This window comes from Myotis davidii, unplaced genomic scaffold (genome assembly GCF_000327345.1).
Source record: "Myotis davidii unplaced genomic scaffold, ASM32734v1 scaffold450, whole genome shotgun sequence".
Taxonomy (NCBI): domain Eukaryota; kingdom Metazoa; phylum Chordata; class Mammalia; order Chiroptera; family Vespertilionidae; genus Myotis; species Myotis davidii.
In genome coordinates this window covers 1,716,281-1,736,604 of record NW_006282385.1, presented here as the reverse complement: position 1 = coordinate 1,736,604, position 20,324 = coordinate 1,716,281, and the positions used below count along the sequence as shown (strand labels likewise).

General features: G+C 35.5%; 1 protein-coding gene across 1 annotated transcript in view; it reads left to right on the top strand.

The window, feature by feature from the left end:
- ITGBL1 (integrin subunit beta like 1) overlaps window positions 1-20,324 on the top strand; it is a 199,171-nt gene that overhangs the window by 152,838 nt on the left and 26,009 nt on the right. Inside the window, exon 8 of the mRNA XM_006752925.2 lies at window positions 19,319-19,435. Within this exon, the coding sequence (XP_006752988.1) occupies window positions 19,319-19,435 (117 nt within the window). The remainder of the gene's footprint in view (window positions 1-19,318; window positions 19,436-20,324) is intronic.

Below are 20,324 nucleotides of genomic sequence, written 5' to 3'. Positions count from 1 at the left end.
GAGAGAGAGAGAGAGAGAGAGAGATTGCCTTATATCTCTTTAGACAGGATACCAGCTGTGCCTAGCTACAAGTGAGCCTTGGAATAGGTTGTTTTATTTAGTCACATTGCAAACATGAATAAAATAGGAGATTTGTCAGTAAAACATTAGGTTACCATTATATTGTATAGACCACTAGCATTATGTGACATTTTTCTCATTCGGAAAAATTAATTTAAATGTAATAATATATTGATGCATAGTTGACAGTCTCTTTGCAAGAAACTTATCTGGTTTGGATCTAGCAAGAGCCATGCGATAGAGTCAGAGTCTGGGCACAGGCCCTTAGCGAAGAAGGTGACAAGCTCAGGGATGGGTTATAGTATGGCCACTTCAAGACTTAGACCCTGCCTCCTGCAGGAGGGACATGTGGCCTTTTCTCACCTGTGTTATAAGAACATTGAATTTCAGTAAGTAGGTTTTATAAGTGAATCTCTCATTTCCCAACTTTTATTTGCTGAAATAGTTTATTTTTACTTTTTGAAAATTAAGGAGGAGGGCAGCCTAATATTTCGCTTTTGATGTTAAGAGTTTTCTCTTTTCTTCCAATTGAACTTCTCTTCCACCTGACTCCAGAAATAGTCTCTAATTTTGCTACAGGAACAATATAATGCTGTTCTCCACCTAATGAAGAAAGTAGCTAATGACTGATGCTAATGAGTACGTGTTCAGTGAGAGGAACAGAACTGTTGGATATTTTCTTCAACTCTCCATTAGATTGATGTGTTTCCACTGGCTTTCACCCTCTGTTTCCTTATATTCACAACAGTGTGAACTTTAAGCCCTATGTTGAGAATAACATGCCTTTAGTAGGGCACCAATTTGGAATGTATTCTACCCCTCCACTGAGTTTCTCAGTGAACAAAGAACAATTATGGAAATTTGTATAATTACTTTTCCTGGTTAGAGTTCAGTAGAAAAAAAAAAGTCCTTAATATAAAAAAAGCCCAAATATTATATGAAAAATACACATTACACAAAAAGAATGGTATAAGGACTTAAACAACTTACTTACCCAAAGGAAAAACATATTTAAAAAATGTATATATAAAATTTCTTTTGAATAGGAAATATAAACTTTTTAACATGTCAATTGGAAGAATGTTTTTATGCTATTTGGTGTTGATAAGGATTCACTATGAGGATCATGCTTTGGCTTAATTTTTCTTAGAGTAATTTGCCAAAGTCAATTAAAGAATCTTCAAAATCTATACCCATTGACCCAAAAGTTTTATTTCAAAGAATTTACGTAAGCAATTCCCCAAAAGGCAAATATTTATATGTATAAAATTAGTCTTTGCAATTTTACTCAATAGTGAAATAAAGGAAAACTACCTATATATCTAAAAATAATATTAAATGATTAAATGCAATAGACTATAGAGCCACACTAAAAAAAAGTTGTCAAAGGATAATTGAAAACCATGGACAATGGTCATGATGTAATAAGTAAAATAAGCAAGATTAAAAATATATTCTTGAGTATTATATTGTGTATATAATCTGTTTAAAATAAACAAATAGGCCAAAAATGTGAAAGCAATAAACTCTGAATGGTGAATTTCACAAATTTATATTCATTCAATCATTAAAGTATAATTAAATGTACTGGTTAACATGATATATATTACTCACTGAACTATTTGAAGTCGATTTTTAGGACAAACGGTAGCAAAAATGCCACATGATTCTGAGAATAGTTTTTACACCCCTATTTGTCAAAATTAAAGAAACCAAGTAACATCAAGTGATTCAGTAATAATATAGTTACATGAATTAACATTTTCTATTTTCAAAATCCTCTGTGATGAAAAAATAATATTTGTCTATAACTTATTTGTAATAACATATAAGATTTTATGTGGCAAAACTTCAGTATAAATACATTTTAAAAATTAACAAGTTCTGTTTCTCACTATAATAAAATAGTTGTAATAGACCAATGATATGGTCAAAGACAAGAAAAGCTTGAAAAATATCCCCAAAAATCTATTTGAAGGAGTTGGAACGCTTTTGAGACAGCCGGGGCTTAAGAAACCAAGATCTCAAAGAGAAGAAAAGCTAATTTAGGTGTGAACCTGATTTCTGTGCAATGCTTTCCCCTCAGATCATTTGCTGGTTTTTATCTTGTGCAGGGAAGGAGGGTAAGAAGCTCGCAGAGGGCTTAGATATAAGAAGAGAAGATAATAGAACTTTCTGGAATCTTAAAGGGATGGCAACAAAATATATAAGATTGAACCTACCAAGACTTCCAGGATTTGAGAGGTCATGATCTTCTTGAAGATAAGGGAGGGGCAGAACATGAGCCAATACTTCACTCTAGTTTTCTCTCCAAGGTGTTTGCCAGTCACAAGCAACCACGACTCCAAGAAGAAATGGTCTAAGCAGCTGATTAGGACTTCAGGGAATCATATGGTGCTTGGGAGACAAACATTGAATCTCTAGAACTACTAAGAGCCTGGATCCCAGGTTCTCATAGAAGCCTGGAGAAGTATTGAATCAGAGACAGATCAGACCTCGCAGGAAATGCAACCTATTTGGAATCAGCTCAGTCCCTGACTGGATTGGGGATATCTACCTCTAATGTTGATGTTTATTAGAGAATAAGATAAATTATCTCTGGATAAGTATTACACTACTCAGAGCCTCGTCAGTGTCCTGCATTCAATAAAAATAGCTTCAAAAAAAACAAAACAAATGAAAAACAACGAACTAGGGCCATTTGGAAATAAAGACCAAGAGGGGATGCTGGAATATCAGATATATGAGGTCTAAGTTTAAGAAAAGAGATGACAAACTGTGGAATTTCAACATATATTTCTAATGAATATAAGAATACTGCTGTGAATTATAGTTACTAATATTGGGAGCTCAAATGGTGGATTAACAGCAGATTGCACATAACAGAAGAGAGTATTAGTTAAAAAGAATGAAAAACATATTTAATGGTGAAATGTTTTAAACTTTTCCACCTGAGATTGGGAACAAGACATGGATTCCTGATAGTACCACTATTGTGTTTATCATTGTTTTGGTGAACCTAGTTAGTACATAAAGGCAAGATAATTATAAAAAGATTTAGCAATGGGGAAAAAAGAAATAAAACTATCCCAGCAACAAAACTAAACACAAAAGAATGTGCTCTGTATGGTCCCATTTATATAAATTTCAAAAACTGATCTATAGTAATAGAGACTAGATTAGTTGTTGTGTTTGAGGGCTGACCAGTAGGGCAGAAGAGAAACATCTGGAGGTGTAGGTAACCTTATATTTCTTCACTTGGGTGTTACACTTAATGAAAATTCTGAGTCATACACTCTTGGTTTGTGCACTTTTCTGTATGTATATAAGACTTTAAAATTAATACACTAAAAATAGACATCTAAGCAGGATTTTAAAGATTAAAATAATAGCCATAATTAAAATTATGATTAACATATTTTCCTCTTAATAAAAAGGCATATGCATATGAATCAAGAAAAAGATCATTTTAGTTTTAGACTCTTGTTGGCTTTTGAACATCTGCTCATTTTGGTTACTCACAGGTTTTTAATTTTTATTGAAATTCAAATGTGAAAGCACATCTGTTTCGCTGATTCATATTTTATGGTGAACACTGAAATGAGACAATTGTGAACCAAGAGATCATTCAAAACAAGGCATGTGTCCTCATATTATTTATAGGGAAGAAGTACACGATAAAGTCCTTAAATATTTAATATAAAATCTCACATAAACAAGCTTGTTTATGTGAGATTTTATATTAAATATTTACTTTTTTGCTTGTATATGTTAGTCTTTCTCAATTAGGATGTGAGAGGGTCCCTAAATAAATGATTGGGAAAAAATGAAAGCATGCAGAGCCTGGTTATTGTGATAATTTCGCAAGGCAACAGGTGCTTACTAACTTAGTGTGGCAGTCACATCGTAAGTGATATAAATGTCGAATCATTATATTGCACATCTGAAACTAATAGTGTATACCAACTATACTTAAATAAAATGAAATAAATAAATAAAAATAAAGTATGCATTTTTTTTAATATTTTAAGATATTGGCCATGTAGGTGATAATATTTCTTATGGAAATTTTATACTTGTTTAGATATTCTCCTTTCAGTTGAATGAAGAAATATTTCATTTTTTACACATCTCTGGTATAACCTTAGCACAGATCATCATCTCTAAGAACCTGTCACCTGGTTCCTCTATTACTTGTCTTGTGCACTTTTAGTTATGTTTTCTCTGTACTGTTGTCAAATTTGCTTTCCATTTTTTTTTATTTTTTTATTTTTTTAGTTTTATTGCTTAAAGTATTACAAAGGGTATTACATATGTCTCCTTTCTTTCCCCACCCTTGACATGCTTTCCATTTTTTAGCTTAAAGTGTATTAAGCCTTTAGGAAAAGTCTGGACCCCTTTCCTCCTCATGCCCTCCTAGGCTAACGTTAGAACTCACTGTAGGTGTCACCTTTTCCAAAAGGCTGCCGAAGTCTCTGTTTTCTCCTTTTATCACATTCTCATGATACGGTGCTCTAATATATAAGCCTCTTTGCTCTTCCCAGTGGAGTATAAGATACCTAAGGAGGAGTATTGAGAGGAACAAGATTGAGAGGAAGAGAAAAACTCACCAGCATGTCAAGCTTGCTGCCGGCCGCGAGTTGACATGCTTGAAGGCATGGCGGCTCTCTTAGTTCACAGAGCTACTGGTTCCCAGTTTTCTCATCATGTCCTCAAATGCCCCAAAATAGTTTTGATTAAGGTAAATATAGTTGATGCCCAAACTATGGTTTTATATTTTGTCAGTTATACTAATAGCATTAGGAGATATGCCCCTATTTTCTTTCCTTTATGAAGAAATAATAGGTTAGCTTGTTTTTCAAATGAACAAACTGGTTTGCACATGTGTTTGTAAGGAGATGATATAAAGGTTTTTTGGTTTTTTCCCCCTACACCTGATAGTAGATACTTGGATTTTTGCATGAGACATTTCCCCAATAACTGCCCTTGTATTTAAAGTAAGTTTTCTATCATGACCCTTATTTTATTTTGAAAAGCAAGAAACACATTTATGCTAACTGATAATGTCAATTACTTATACTTGGCATTTGTCCAAAATAAAGAATAAATATAACCTAGATATGTGTTTTTGACTAAGCCAGATATTGGATGGAATCCTGGCTCTGCCTTTTACTGACTGCATCGCTCTGAGTACATACCTAACCCTATCAGCCTATGTGCCTCATGTGCAAAACGGGGATAAAATCAGGACCTTCATCCATGGAGTCTCAGGGGAAAAGAAATCAAATGATGAACGGGGAGTACTCAGTACAGTGCCAGGAAGCGTGTATGGTCACAGTCACACAAAGGCAGCAGGCTGTCCTCAGCCCCCAAAGCTCTATGTGGAAAACACAAATTCACTGTCTAAGGACAATGAAATTCTCAGTGGCTATCTACTCCCCTCCAAGTGATTTTTTAACGATTACTTAAACATACCAACTTCTAGATGGGAAAAAGTGGAAGCGTTCAATTCAGAAACACATAGAATGCATGAGAAGGACATAGATATGCCAGAATACCGCTTTGGTTGATGGCATAGAATAGGTTTGGTGTTTGGTTTATCTTCTCTTTTATCTCCTGTGAGAGGAATGGACATATTTATTGCAAAAAGCAGTTGTTAGACATGCATATTTAAATGTAACAAAAAGCGAGGTGGCAGACAAGATAAATTTAGTCAAATTAATGCACTAATAACTTATCCTCAGAAAATGCAAACCCCTGGGGTAGTTCTCTTTCTATTCCCACAAATGTAATTAAAGCATTGGTGTTGCAAGGACATCAGATACCTGGAATTGAGAGCAACCTGGTATATGAGAAAAGAAGCATTGAAAATTGTATTTTTGAGTTCCTCTCTCTTCTGCTTTTTAATGAACATTTGTATATCTTTAAATCCAATTTTCACTCCCCCTTCTTATGAAGCTAGCTGATAGATCTTATGTCTTTACCTTCATTTAAAATATCTACTATTACCTTTGAAATTTGTTTGCTTCTCCATTGTTTAATCGGATGGTCACAACATCCCACTGATGCGCCATGTTGACTAGTACCTGAGCTGACTGGTTTGGAAACAGTTCTTGTCACAGGAGTGATGCCTTTTTCTATCAATTGCCACAAGCAAAGATTAAGCTCAGCAGTTGCAAGCCTTCATATTCAGAGAATGTGATATATACTTGTAGAGCGAATTGAAGTTCAGCATATTAACTCCCTACTTTTTTCAATCCTCATCTCACCAAGGACATGCTTTTATTAATTTTGAGAGAAAGAAAGAGAGAGGGCGAGAGAGATGTCATGGTTGCCTCCCATACACGCCCTAACTTGGGATTCAATCCATAATCTTTTTGATGCACAGGACGACTCTCCAACCAACTGAACCAGCTGGCCAGGGCATTAACACCATACTTCTCAAAATGCACTTATATTCTACTTTGTTTGTAATAGTTGGCAATATTTTCCCTTCCTTTGTGAATAACTAATCCTCACCCTTATTGAATATCTTGTTTGAGAGTAGTTTAACACTTTTATTTCATCTCCAAATCTGCATAATCTATTTTTACATCCTTCTTATTTACTTCTTTTTCTTTTTGTCAATAAAATACATCTTTGATATATATTCAGGCTCCACATTAGTTCAAATAGTGTGAGGCTGATTAGACTGTGTCCCCAGTATTGCTCTGATGGAAAACTCGCCCAAATGCAGGCAGCACAGTGCCTAGACTTGGCCTGAGCCACAATGAAGCTGTTATAGTGTTCATTGTGTTTCACATTTGAATATGGATGTAATTGCTACACTTTATTGAACTTTTTTAAATTATGTTTTCCTCGGTATTGCTTCAATTTTAATCCAAGTTGCATAAAAATTCATTATTTTGTTTTTTAATAAAATTATTAATTGTTAACATTTTATTTAGTTCATTATTTAAGCTTTCATTAAACATGCCCCCTGTCTGCTAATCGATGTTATATTGGCCCTGGGTAAGCAGTTTAATCTAACCCATACACCAAAGTCTACAATGAAAGTCTAATTCATACACCAAGGGTGTAATTCTACCTTCCTCTTCACTTGCCCATCAAACATAAACTAAAAAAAAGAAATGTAAAGCATCGTATAATGTGTTCTTATCTCTATTCTGTTTTTTGTTGTTTGTTTTTTTATTTAAAGAAAAATGATTTTAAACATAATAATGTTACATGCAATAAACATTAATATCTCAAGAAAAATGATTTTAAATATAATAGTGTTACATGCAATAAACATCAATTATTCAAGAAAAAATGATCTTAAATATAATAATATTATATTGTTTACATGTAATAAATCTTTCTTTCCGCATTAATATTTCAAGAAAAAAATGATTTTAAGTATAATAATATTACCAACACTCTCTATTCTGCATTTTACTATGGGTCCCCTTTCTTTCATTTTGATTTGTTTTATTATGTATGACCCCCTTACACATTAACTAAACCTACTCAACCCATAGTAGTGGTTTTCTTTATAGTTACAAAACACTTGGAGGTCAGTTTTCTTTCTGTGAAAATTGGAATTCCTATTGGAAGGTAACTTTCTCTTCCTTGGGGTTATCAATCTTCATAGACTCATCAGTTTGATTAAGATTTTAGGCCCTCTCCTGTGTGCTGTCCACATGGTTGAATATTAATTGTTATCTCAGCAGATAAGAAAGCAGAAAGCAAATGATTCTCTATTAATAATGCACATTAGAACAATCCTGATTGAAGGGAACAAAGGAAAGAGTTCCCAGGACCCTTACAATTCTTATTCTTGGGTAGAACACAAGGCAAAGAAGCTTATTTGTGAGTTCCTGGGCAATTTTAAAAGAGTGGTATAGAAATATTTTTTTTTTCCTCCTACAGATAGTCTAATTACAGATTTAAGTGATTAAATCATCACTCTCTCTTCTTGGGGATGAATGGCTAATTAGTCAAGCTCTTAGTAAATTAATGTAACACTTGAAATTCTGTCAGCAGGAGGAATTCAAATGTGTGCAGTAGAGGTCAAGGCTGGTAACATATACTATCTGCTCCCTTGAAAAAAAAATATTGTACTTTAGGATTAAGTCTATGTTGTGCCCAGATTTCAAGATCCCCAAGAAAACCACACCAGGGAGCCAGCCAGTCCGATGCAAAAGCAGAGGGTCCTTTATTTGAGCTAGCTCACCTCCCCCTCCTGGCCGACGCAGCGACCGGAAGCAGAGTGAAACCACCATGGGAGAAACAGGGTTTTAATAGGGGGTGGAGTGAGGGGAGGGGAGCTGACTGTGGGCCCTGCCGATTGGCCAGTCGCAAGTCGGGTCTTCTTACACAGGATGTGGTCATCTCTATGGCGCGCACGTCCCTTGATTGTCATTGGTTAGTTTAAAGAAATCCCGGGCGTGGCCAGCAGGGGCCTGGGCTTCTGGGAAGAAGGTACTCTCCTGAGCACATGGTGGCTGCCCCAACATGGAGGGTATGGGGCAAGATGGAGGGCATAGCCCTCGCCCTTTCAGTCTAGCCACAGTTAAGTCATGAAAAGGACTACTAAAAGAATGATCTCAATTAAAATGAATCCTCTTAAAAGTGCCCCTAACTAAAGTACTTATGTTGTAATTTTAGATAAAATATATTGTCTTGTTTACTCACATATGTAAAAATAGGTGTAGATAAAAGACTAGAATGAAATTCATTGCAACATTAACAGGAATTGTCCATGAAGCTGAGTTTAACAGGGAAGTTCCTGCCTTATGCATATGTATTTTCTTTTTATTTACATTGATCCTGCATTGAGTTGTGATTATTTAGGCATTGCTTTATATAATATATTTTAAGTCAGTGAAATCATAATTTAAAAAGTAACAGGCACTTAGTATTTCAATATGTGTGTGTTTATATGCAATATTTTAAAATCTTGATTTGAAATTAGGGGAGTGATTCTTAATAAGGGATAATAGAGGTATACATAAAAAATATAGTGAATGGTTGTTTCAGGAAATGGCATAAAAATGCTAATGATTTGCATAAGCACCGGATGCAAGATGCAAATGAACAGTTTAGAATTAAAAAAATTATGTAACAGACTTCAACACCATGGAGCACATTTTAGATCAATCAATATCTGTTGGAACAGTATCCAGATTCTATTTTAAACATCATAATGATACTATTCAAGCCTCAAGTGGTGATTGAGTGTGTGGGCTGAGGCAGTGGCAGGCACTGCTTCTTAAAGAAGGTGAAAATGATCAGTCTTAAAGGATGAGGTGTAGACTTGCGTGGGGGTCATTTTCATGCGAGCATTTCTATGTATGTATGTCCGTGTGTGCATGCGCTCAGATGACAGTGTTTTTGGACCTCTTGGGAGGAGGAGGGTAAACAGGATGTAAATGCAACTCAGTCTCCGGTGAGCTCAACTGCTGTTTGGATGTGCCTTCACCTCTCAGGTTTTCCCAATAGCAGCCCTCTTTCACATTTTGGGCTGGAGCCTGTGCTGTGCTTTGTAGGATGTTTAACAGCATCCCTGGCCCCTACCCATTAGATATAGTGCACCTCCAACCCATCACTACACTAAAAAGTGTTTGGGGGACATTGCCAAATGTGCCCTGGGGTAAAAATATACCTGGGATGAGATACATTGCTCTATCTACTTACAGGAGGTGAACTCTTTCTGGGGAAAACACTGCTGCCCAAAGGCTCTGTAGTCTTTTCATATGCCATTTCTGACATTCAATCAAAAAATGAGAATCAGGACCAAGGAAATAACAACAGACAATAGAAACAAATGCCTAAATGACCCAGTTATTAGGATTATTAGATACAGATATTAGAATAACAATAACAAATACATTCAAGAAAGAAAGTGGCAAGATGGCTAATTAGACAATAACCAGTATGTAGCACAGAGCTAAAAAAAAAAAAAAAAAAAAAAAAAGGTGTGTGTGTTTTCTGACTTTCACTCATGGTGGTTTTTTTCCTTATTTGTGCATGTGTTGTCTTCAGTGTATATGCTATCAAAGAGAGCACACGTGTTGATCTTCAACTGTGAGCTTATACATGGTTTGTCCTAAACTTTGCAAAATCTTAAAGCTTAAATGCCGGACACTATGCTTCAAGGAGTATTTGTATCCGTTTCTTGCAGGATATTACTGATCTTGGGTCTCTTTAAGTCTTAGTCTCAGGAGTCTCAAGTTCTATTTCTCTACTTTCATTCCTTAAGGTACCCTCAGGACCCCTTTCATGGGAGCTTATCGGAATTGCTCTTGGTCTATCAGTCTTAGTTTTTGTTTTGGGGTATTTGGAAAATTATATTTCTTCCCATAAGCCCAGCAATGGAATGAACACTTTATTTTATGTACAGATGTCACTTGCTCTTCATATTGCTGGAACCTAAATCCCATATAAAGTGTACTTGATTGGGGTATGTAGTTTGCAATGCTATTTCTGAAAGTGAAAATTAATTAAAACACATTTAAAATCACATTTTAACCAAAAAGTAAATAAAATTAAGTGGAGGATAAACCAAAAAGTAAATAAAATAGAAAATTAAGTGGAAGATAAACAAGACACTTAGATTTGGGAGAGAGAAAGACAGAGAGAAACATCAAAGTGAAAGAAACACATCAACTGGTTGCCTCCTGCCTGCACCCCGACCAGGGCCCAGGCCAGGGAGCAGCCTGCAACCAAGGTATGTGCCTTTGACCGGAATCAAACCCAGGACCCTTTGGTCCACAGGCTGATGCTTTATCCGCTGAATCAAACGGGTAGGGCAACAATTTTAAGGTTCTAATTTATGAATATGGTACACCCTTCCTTCTATGCTTCCCATAAAGCAGTTGTCATTTTCTAGCAAAAAAAAAGAAAGAAAGAAAGAAAGAAATATGCAAATGAAAATTCTAGTGGAATTCATGTAACACATCATGGACTAGCAACCAATCCTTTGGACTCTCTGGCAATCAGATGTATTTAAGTCAAAGATAACTCAAGACAAAAGTAATCAGGGTCCTCTAACACTGCTTTTTGTGTGATGTGGAGCTTATCATTTTTTAAAGCATCTCACTTAGCCTTTTTTTGTTCTCTGTTATTACCTCATTTCATTCCCTGAATAGCTTTTGTGGTATGATGTTAACTATTATTGCTAGGACTGATTGAATAATTTATTTCTTTTGATACATCAGGTGAAAGCAAAAGTCCTTTCACTGCAGAGCTGATACTGCAATTTCCTGTTACTTCAAAGAAGACATTGCTTTTCAGATAACGGCAGGAATGTTTTTGACAATTAACAATTACATGTGATTTTGTTTTGTTTTGTTCTTATGTTCTGTATTCACTTCTTTGATTTTATTGAAGATTTGAATGAGAGAGACACATAAGCACGGTTTACCTCATAATATAAAGGCACTTAAAGAAAGCTCAGGTTCTATTTCAAACAAGTGATTATTTATCTTACATTTTCTTTTCTTTTTTTTTATTTTAATCTTCACCCAAGGGCATGCTTAGCTAGAGAGAAGAAGAGAGAGAGAGAGAGAGAGAGAGAGAGAGAGAGAGAGAGAGAGAGAGAAAAATAAATGGCAGAGAGAGAGAAACATCAATCAGTTGCCTTCCTTAAGTTGCCAGACTGGGGATCAAAGCCACAACCCAGGTATGAGCCCTGGCCAAGAATCAAACCGCCAACCTTTTGGTACACAGTGCAATGCTCAACCAATTGAGCTATTCTGGCCAGGCTATCCTACATTTTCTACGGTTAAGAAGTTGTGAATGCCTACATAAATGACCTGAATTTCAAAAACCTTTATTTTCTGACATTTTTTTCCGTTGCCAATATAGAGGATCACATGTATTTGGGTGTTATTTTTCTTTAAACACCTTCCTTTTTCCCCCTTAATTGGAAGCATATTTCCCCTCTTTCTTCATCTCTATACTACCCCTTTGATATTCTTACTAAAACAAAATGTTTTATCTGATAGAATCCAAGGAACACAGAGGACCCTCATTTATTTGGTCATCAGACAGTTTTTCTAGTTAGCTAAGTTTAGCCATTGAGGTCTCCATGTCTCTTCTAAGAATAAATATTTAATTATCTTGAAATAGTGGAAAAGATGGGCAAGTAATTTTTTTCATGTCTTCCCACAGTCTCTGATCTTTCCCATGACATTTTACTGCTCTCTTTGGCCTTTACAAGTAATATTTATTTGTATATAATTTGAAAATATACATATTTCCATAGATTTGGATCACTATGGTCCCAGTAAGTCTCATTACTTGAAACTGTATTTCTATGTTTAACTACCTTTACTTTGTAGTCAATGATAGGAAGTATTTCTCTGTCTTGGTTTCTGTATTAATGAACATTTTGAGGATAAGTTGCTCACATGGAGTTTCAGCATCCTCTAATTTAAATGTACATATGCACCTACATCCTCGTGTATGTATACAATTACATGTATATACTATGTTCTTTCTACTGTTTTATGATTTGGGGGAATCAATATTGGTAAATTTAGAAACAAAGAATAATAAACAAATGATCAGTAGAAAATATTGTTTTATAGAATAATTTTTCATAATTGTAGAAAATTAGCTTGTTGATGGAAAATATAATGTTTGCTGCTATATGGATTTCACTGTTCAATTTTTAAAAAATGAATCTGCTAATTATTCCTGATATGAAAAAAAGCTCACACTTGCTTTAAATCAATTTAATTAACACTGCTTAAATGTGTACTAAGGAAGTGATATATTCACTCATAATTTTGAATTTCTTTAAGTAACAAAACCCAAGAATTTAAATGTGACTAAGGCCTGATTCCACCCCCAAAAAAGTTCATCTTCAGGAACTTTTTATAGAACCATTTCTCTAATTATAGCACACAGAACACTGTCTTGCACTGGTGAATAACATTTGTTTCCTGTGTCAGTCCTTTGGCATTTATCCCATAGACATAGAGTATTTTATGGTGAATTACAGTTGCAAGTATTTATTTATTATCTACAATGGAATCATTAAAGCCCATACCAGGGATGGGTCCATGTGTGATATGATTTATGTTTGCAGAATCCTAAAACCTTGTTTCTGAAGCAGGTACTGACCACTGTCCAGTCAACAAGTTTACTAGGGAGGAAGAAGATTCTTATTCTAATTGATCGTGGCCACTTCATGATGGGCACATTAATTAATTACTTAAGCTCCATATTTTCCATCTTAGTTCATTCATTGACTTTTTAACCCTGGTCTTGTCACTTAGTTTTTTAGTTAATTGGTAAATGAATGTGATAGTGCCACCTAATTGTATCGCCACCTAGTTATGATATTGCTAACTATATTTATCTAACTTATAGTTAGAAAAAGTGAATCAAACAATTTCAGTTTTTATTTTAGAAACTATCTTAAGGTTGAAATAATGAGATAATCTAATTTAGAGATCTAATAGACCTCCATATCTTAGGAAACCTTTAAGGAAAAGTGAAGCCTGGTGCTCCCATTTTCAATTTTAGACATTCTGGGGCAGACAACAGAAAATTATACTAGCACAACATTTGCTTAAATGTCTTTTTTTCTCTCACATAGTTCATGATTGATCACTTTAATCCTTTTGTACTAAGAAAGCACAAACAGAAGGATTGACATTTATCTGTGTCTTTAAAAGTCATGAGCAATTCTTCATTGGCTAGCAGTTGTAATGTCGAGGTGGCTTAAATTATGTCTCACTGCCCACTTTGAAATGGAGGGTGAAAGGTGCCTCTTCACTTTCAAATGATGGAAGATTACTTGATTCTCAAAAAAAAATATTTGAACTTGGATGAAATTGTACAGAATATTATAGTTCTCAAGTGCTTAATTCCTTCTCATAGAAATTTCAAGGGAACCTAGGATGCATTTGGCAGGAGCTTTTTCTAGTGCAATCAGGTTGCTATGGTAAACCAATTATTTTAGGCAAAGGAGGACTGTGTTAGTAAAGTGCTAATCTCTTTTCTGTTTTATGTGAGACTCTAATTACTCTCCAACTATTGAGCATGTACTGCAAGTGTGGTTTTTCCCATTTTAAAAAGTGAAAGGAAATAAGGTCATGGAGAGTGTGCCTGCTGTTACCATGCTGGCAGGTTCATTTGATCATATAGTGCTCTTCTTAAACAATCTCATTTTAGATCAGGAAATGCAGTTGTTTTTAGAGAAACGCAATGAGAAAGAAGAGGTATGAATTTTATGTGAGCAATTGAAACCCAAGCCCCCACCATGTTTTTATTATAAAAATATAAATAATATCTATAATGTATTAAATAAATTAGGTGTTAGGCCCTGTCCTGTATATTTTATATGTATTACAATAATTAGCTTTTAAAATAATCTTATGATATCGTTATTATTTTATTCCCATCGTGCATCCATGATAAAGGAGGTTTGACTTACTCTTCCAAGGAAACACATTTAACAGTGGATGTGTCAAGATAAATATCCACATATATATAAACTCAGAGCCCATGCTTTTAGTTATATCAGTGCCATAAACTTTATTAGTTTTCCTCTTTGCCCCATTGACATTTAAGAGGCAATTTAAGACTCACTCCCAGGTCACCTTTGCCAGGGAACTTCTCTAATCCTACAGGGTGTGCATACTCATGTATTTTACCTTTATTCCCTCTACTATTAAAAATTTTAAATGTCCTACTTAATTTTGTATATTCAGCATCCAACACAATACTTAGCCCCTAGCTGATATTCAAAAGTGTTTGTAGAGTGTATGACTAGAGGGAGTGATCAAATCAATGCAGTTTTTCAAGGTTGATGAGCCTTATTCTTGAATAAGAACACATATGTGTTCTCTGTAGTGTAGTTTGAAGAAAGTTAAAATCATTTTTCCACACCTCAAATGTGAGCATAGAGGATAGAAATGATTTGTGATTGTGTGTGTGTGTTGTATTTTTACTTATGGCTTCTGGAGAGATTTCAGTTTTTAGCAGTCATTGTTCAGGTCCACACATCTACCATGTGGTGTCTGAAAATTCCAAATATTTACTCCTTTACAAATGCCCAATGATATGACTGGTGGTAAAGAAGAGAAGATTGAATTGGTTGTTAACATTTAATGAGATATGAGTTTATCCATTTAGTCAATCAAAGGATTCTCTCTAACTGTTAATTCTTGGATTAGGATGTAGTGTCCCCTTTGTTTTCCTTTGTATCTCCCTATCTAGCATATAGTCGCTGCTAATTTGAAGGCTCTGTCCTATGGAAATAAGACATTATAAAGAGGAGTTTGAAGAGAATGAAGGAAGGAGAAGACAAGTCTAAAGATTGAGAACTTTGTAATGGTTAAAACTGTGCAAAAAGAGGAATCCAAAAAGAAAAGACATAAAAAAGAGAAGGCATGTATGTGCGCATGTGAGTGCGTATGTGTGTGTGTGCCTGTGTGTGAGTGCCCATGTGTGTGTGTGTGTGTGTGAGAGAGAGAGAGAGAGAGAGAGAGAGAGAGAGAGAGAGAGAGAGAGAGAGAGAGAGAGAGAGAGAGAGAGAGAGAGAGAGAGAGAGAGAGAGAGAGAGAGAGAGAGAGAGAGAGAGAGAGAGAGTTGGGGGAGATGATTGGGGACAAAGAGAAGTAGAGAAACAAGAGGAGAAAAAAAGAAGGAAAGAAGGAGGAAAAGATATATAGCCTGAAAAACAAATGTTGTCACCTTCATAATTTCATATAGTTGACCTGTACCAGTGTTAGAAAATTAATCTCTACCAGAGATAAACACCTTTTCTCAGACAATGCTTTGACATATCTCACCATTTTCATTAGCAAAGAGTCACCCAACCGTTCCTAACTATTAAAAAGGAAAGCAACAATAGGTATAGAAATGATTGAGGAGTACCCCTTATTTACCCTGTGACCGCGAGAGATGACCTTTGGATCCCTTGTTTTCACAATGTGACCTCGAATAAGACACACGTTATCTCAGGCACAGAGGTTCATTTTCTTTTCTGTAAATTGTGGGGCTTTTCCTCCCTGTAAATTGACTTTCCCATCTCCAACAGTCCTCTATTTTGTGAAATAAAAAATTATTATTTCTACTGTAATTGCACTCTAGCAGTTAATAAGAATGAAAACTAGTGAAATTCTTCAATAAATTTTTGATCTTTTAATTTATAAAAATGAAAATGAGGCAATCTACATTTTATAAAGGTATCAAGCTACTCTTTATCTCATCTTATAACTTAGTGATATTGAGTTATCCTATATATAGAATAAAATTTTTGCTTTTTCTTACTTTTGTGTTTTTGAGTTGTTTTGTTTGTTTATTTGTTTGGCATGTGCCTTGTAGCATCTTGTGGGAAAAATCCAACAAACAATAAATGAGGGTTTCTTCTAGGATATATAAGGTAAAATCTTATTAACTTAAAAGATCTCAGAAATTTTATGTATTTTAATTAAACCAGGTGACTTCTCAACAAAGCATAGTTATTTTAAATGTGTGGATTATTTCCATGGGATTTACTAAAAGATATAAATAATTCACCATTGATAGTAATTATCATGTATTATTTGTATTGTGAATGATCCATTTTTGTCCTTGGTCTATTTTTCTTGTAGCTGTATATCATTTCTTATTTACATATGAGGCTTACATATAGTAATTTTTACTTATCTGTCTTATTTGTACAAAAGTTTTGTCTCAGTTCATTGTTTATTTTTAGTCATGTGCTATTTGTTGCTTTAAATAATTTAAATATCATATTTTATGGTTAAATTTATCAATGGTTAAATGTATGTTTCTGGTTTGTTGTCATATTTAGTCTTTCCTGTGTTAGGGTTATGAAAACTAACACCTATATTCCTGTCTAGCATTTTATGTTTTAAATTTTTACATTTAAATGTTGAATCCACTTGGAATCTATTTAGTTGTAAGGAGTTAAGTGAAGAAACTGATTAATTTTACGACATGGCCTACCAGTTATGTGAGCCTTGTTTCTTGAAAAATCCATTATGCCTAGAAAATTATATGGTGGGTTAGTTTATAGCATTAGGAAGTTTTGTAAAGTAATCACACACCAAACCATGACTGAGGTGCAGAAGTAGAATGAAGCCAGAATCCCAAGAGCAACCTCTTATCTCTTGCCAAATACCCCAAATACCTCCCCCAAAAGATGACCATTATTCTCACCTCTACACCTGTCTTTAGTTGTCCAGCTAAGCATATATTCCTAAACTCTAAGGTGTTTGGCCTTGCCTGTTTTGAAATTATATCATCTAACAATATGTATTATTTGTGGCTGACTTCTTACACTCTACATTTTTAAGATTCAAGCATGATGTGCACTACTTGGAATAGTGTTTCTCTGGTTGGACTGGAATATCTCTCTGGTTGGACTGGAATATCTCCTGGCTCAGATGATCTGGGTTCTAGCACCAACACTGCCGATATCTACTTCCCTGGCTGTAGGCAAATCATTTAGCCTCAGCGTGCTTGAGTTTCCTCATCTATTAAATACATTGCAGCAAGTCATGGATCTTCCTGACATTTTACAAAAGATAAATGTGTACTGGTATGTTCTTCCAGGGAGAGATCTGGAGTCTACCAGTTATATTTCTTGATAGCAAACAACAGAAACCAACTGTATGAGCTGGAATGAAACAGGATTGAATTAGGAGGGGTTAGGCTCAGAATGCAATGCTGCACAATTAGCTCATGCAACACCCCAGCTAAGCCAGGCACTGCCAAGACCAGCCCCCACTGCCACCACATTTGAACTGGCCGCTGTGTGTCAAGCTCACTGCTCCTGTGCCCTTGAAGTCACCCTCAAAAATCAAAGCCCTGCCAAGAGTATCTGGTGTGTCCCTGTCCTGTCTGCCAGGGCATACAAAATGGAATCTCGTTGGGCCAGGAAAGGGACTCTGTCTTCTGCTGAACTTGGGACTGGCTCCAAGTAGAAAAATAGACAGGTTGAAGGGCAGCCAGCACAGGAGTATGTATTGCCATGTCTTTCACCAATTTCTCAAAGGGACCATGACCCCAACACGTCTGCCAGAAAAGATAATGAATCACTGCATTGGATCATCTTTCATTACAGCTCTGAAATTATATGATTCTAAATACTAATTTTCCCTTCTCCCATTCTCTACCAACTCGGAATGTCTTTAACAAGATACAAATGCAGCAACAGAATGACTAACAACACTGTGGGGTCAGTCCTGAAGCATCTCATGATCATTTCAGTGGGTGTATAATTATGGTGGTTGGCTAATGACAGAGAGTAACAGATGTCTCAAAGCAGTTACCCAGCTGAGATTTTGGCAAACTAGTCCAAATTCCTCAAACAAAAGGAATTTACTCTCTCGTATAGTCTTCTGGTGCTCTGTGATGGGTAAACTCAGGTGCAGCATGGCTCAATGGTTAAGTGTGCACACTTTAACATTAATGAGCATGGATATAAATTTTGAATCTCTCCCTTATGAACTGGGTCACCATGGAAAGTAGCTTGGCCTTGTTTTTTCTTGTTTAGTAAATGATAGTGGTTATGCTAGTCAGTGGGTGTTACTATGAAAACAAAATGATGGAATTTAAGAAATTATAATGTTTGACACATGCTTACAGTTGAGGAAGTGATGATAAAAGCCATAATGATATTAAGGCAGTCCCCAATGATGAACCAAACTCATTCCAAAAAATGTTTACATGTTTATTTTTAAGTCAAAAATGATAAAGATTTTTAAGTCATGTGCAGTGACACGTGCTCCATGTTAAAATGTGTTTAATGAACTATAAAATTGATGCCAAACAATCACTAAAATGTCATGTTGCAATGTACCAATGAACATTTTTTTATATGGTGGCTACACCCAAAAGAAAAATATTTTTAAATGAAAACATTAGGCTACATTTCTCAATATATATAAAGTCAATGCAGTTACATTCAATGGTACCATCAAAGTAAGATGAATATGAAATACCCCGAGAGTTTAATAACTGAATTAGTCTTCAAAGATGAAAGAAACAAAAGGTGGACAGTAGTAAAGATGAATGACTTCTGAGCCAGCAATTGTCACTGGAATTGTCACTTCCACTCCCGACCGCCTTTGTGCTTGTGTCTGGCCTTCAGCTTACCATAGGGGGTTCGGAAAAGTTGTTTGCTGAGCTAGAAAATGGTACAGCCTAGAACTGGTCCGGAGGTCTGGCTTTAATAGTGTGCTTGTTTCCTTTGAAAGTCTTCCTGTTTCTATGAATCTCCTAATGTACCCCTCTTTGTATTTTGCAGGTAAATGTGAATGTGGCAAATGTACCTGCTACCCGCCGGGGGACCGCAGGGTGTATGGGAAGACGTGCGAGTGTGATGATCGTCGCTGTGAAGACCTCGACGGTGTAGTCTGTGGAGGTGAACAATTTAACAGCCTTCCGCTACTGCATGCCACATGCTTCACCTGCCTTCCTTATTCTACGTAACCTTTTTTTTTTAATTGTTGAAAAGAAGATAAGCAAAAAATAATACACAATTCAACCTAAAGGCAATATACAGTTATGTTTGCAATGACCTTTATGTTCTTGGACTCTTGATTTTGGGCATGTGAAAGTACACAGTGCACTATTGATAAAAGGTGGTTGAGACTAAACTAAATTCTATGGAGATAGTAAAAGGCTTTGCTTCCACTGAACAGTTTAAGATGATTTTTATTATTGTACTCATAAATCCTGGGGGAAGTAAGTATCACCCATAAATTTGAAAAATAAAACACACACACATAGTAAGATAACTTCCTAAGTTTAATTACAAAATCACAGGAAATACACAATATCTCAGTTCCCATAATGGCTCTGAGACCCAAATAAGAGCTTATGAAAGCAAGAAACTGCAAAGAACAAAGAGACAGATAGAAGGTGATCAGCAAAACTGAGAGTCCCAGAGATAGAAGGTTGACAGTGTCTACCTGGTCTTCATCCAGGGGAGGGGAGGGGAGTCAACATTATTCTCAAAGTTCAATCTTGCAAAATCTGATACTGTAGAGATGATACATGCTGATGATACCTCCTCCTAGGTTTCCAGTACAACTGAGGAGCACGGAATCAGACTAAAAGAATATAGCTGTATTTATTTTTTAAAAAAATATATTTTATTGATTTTTTACAGAGAGGAAGGGAGAGGGATAGAAAGATAGAAACATTGAGAGAGAAACATCTATCAGCTGCCTCCTGCACAATCCCTACTGGGAATTGCCCGCAACCAAGGTACATGCCCTTGAATGGAATCGAACCTGGGACCCTTGAGG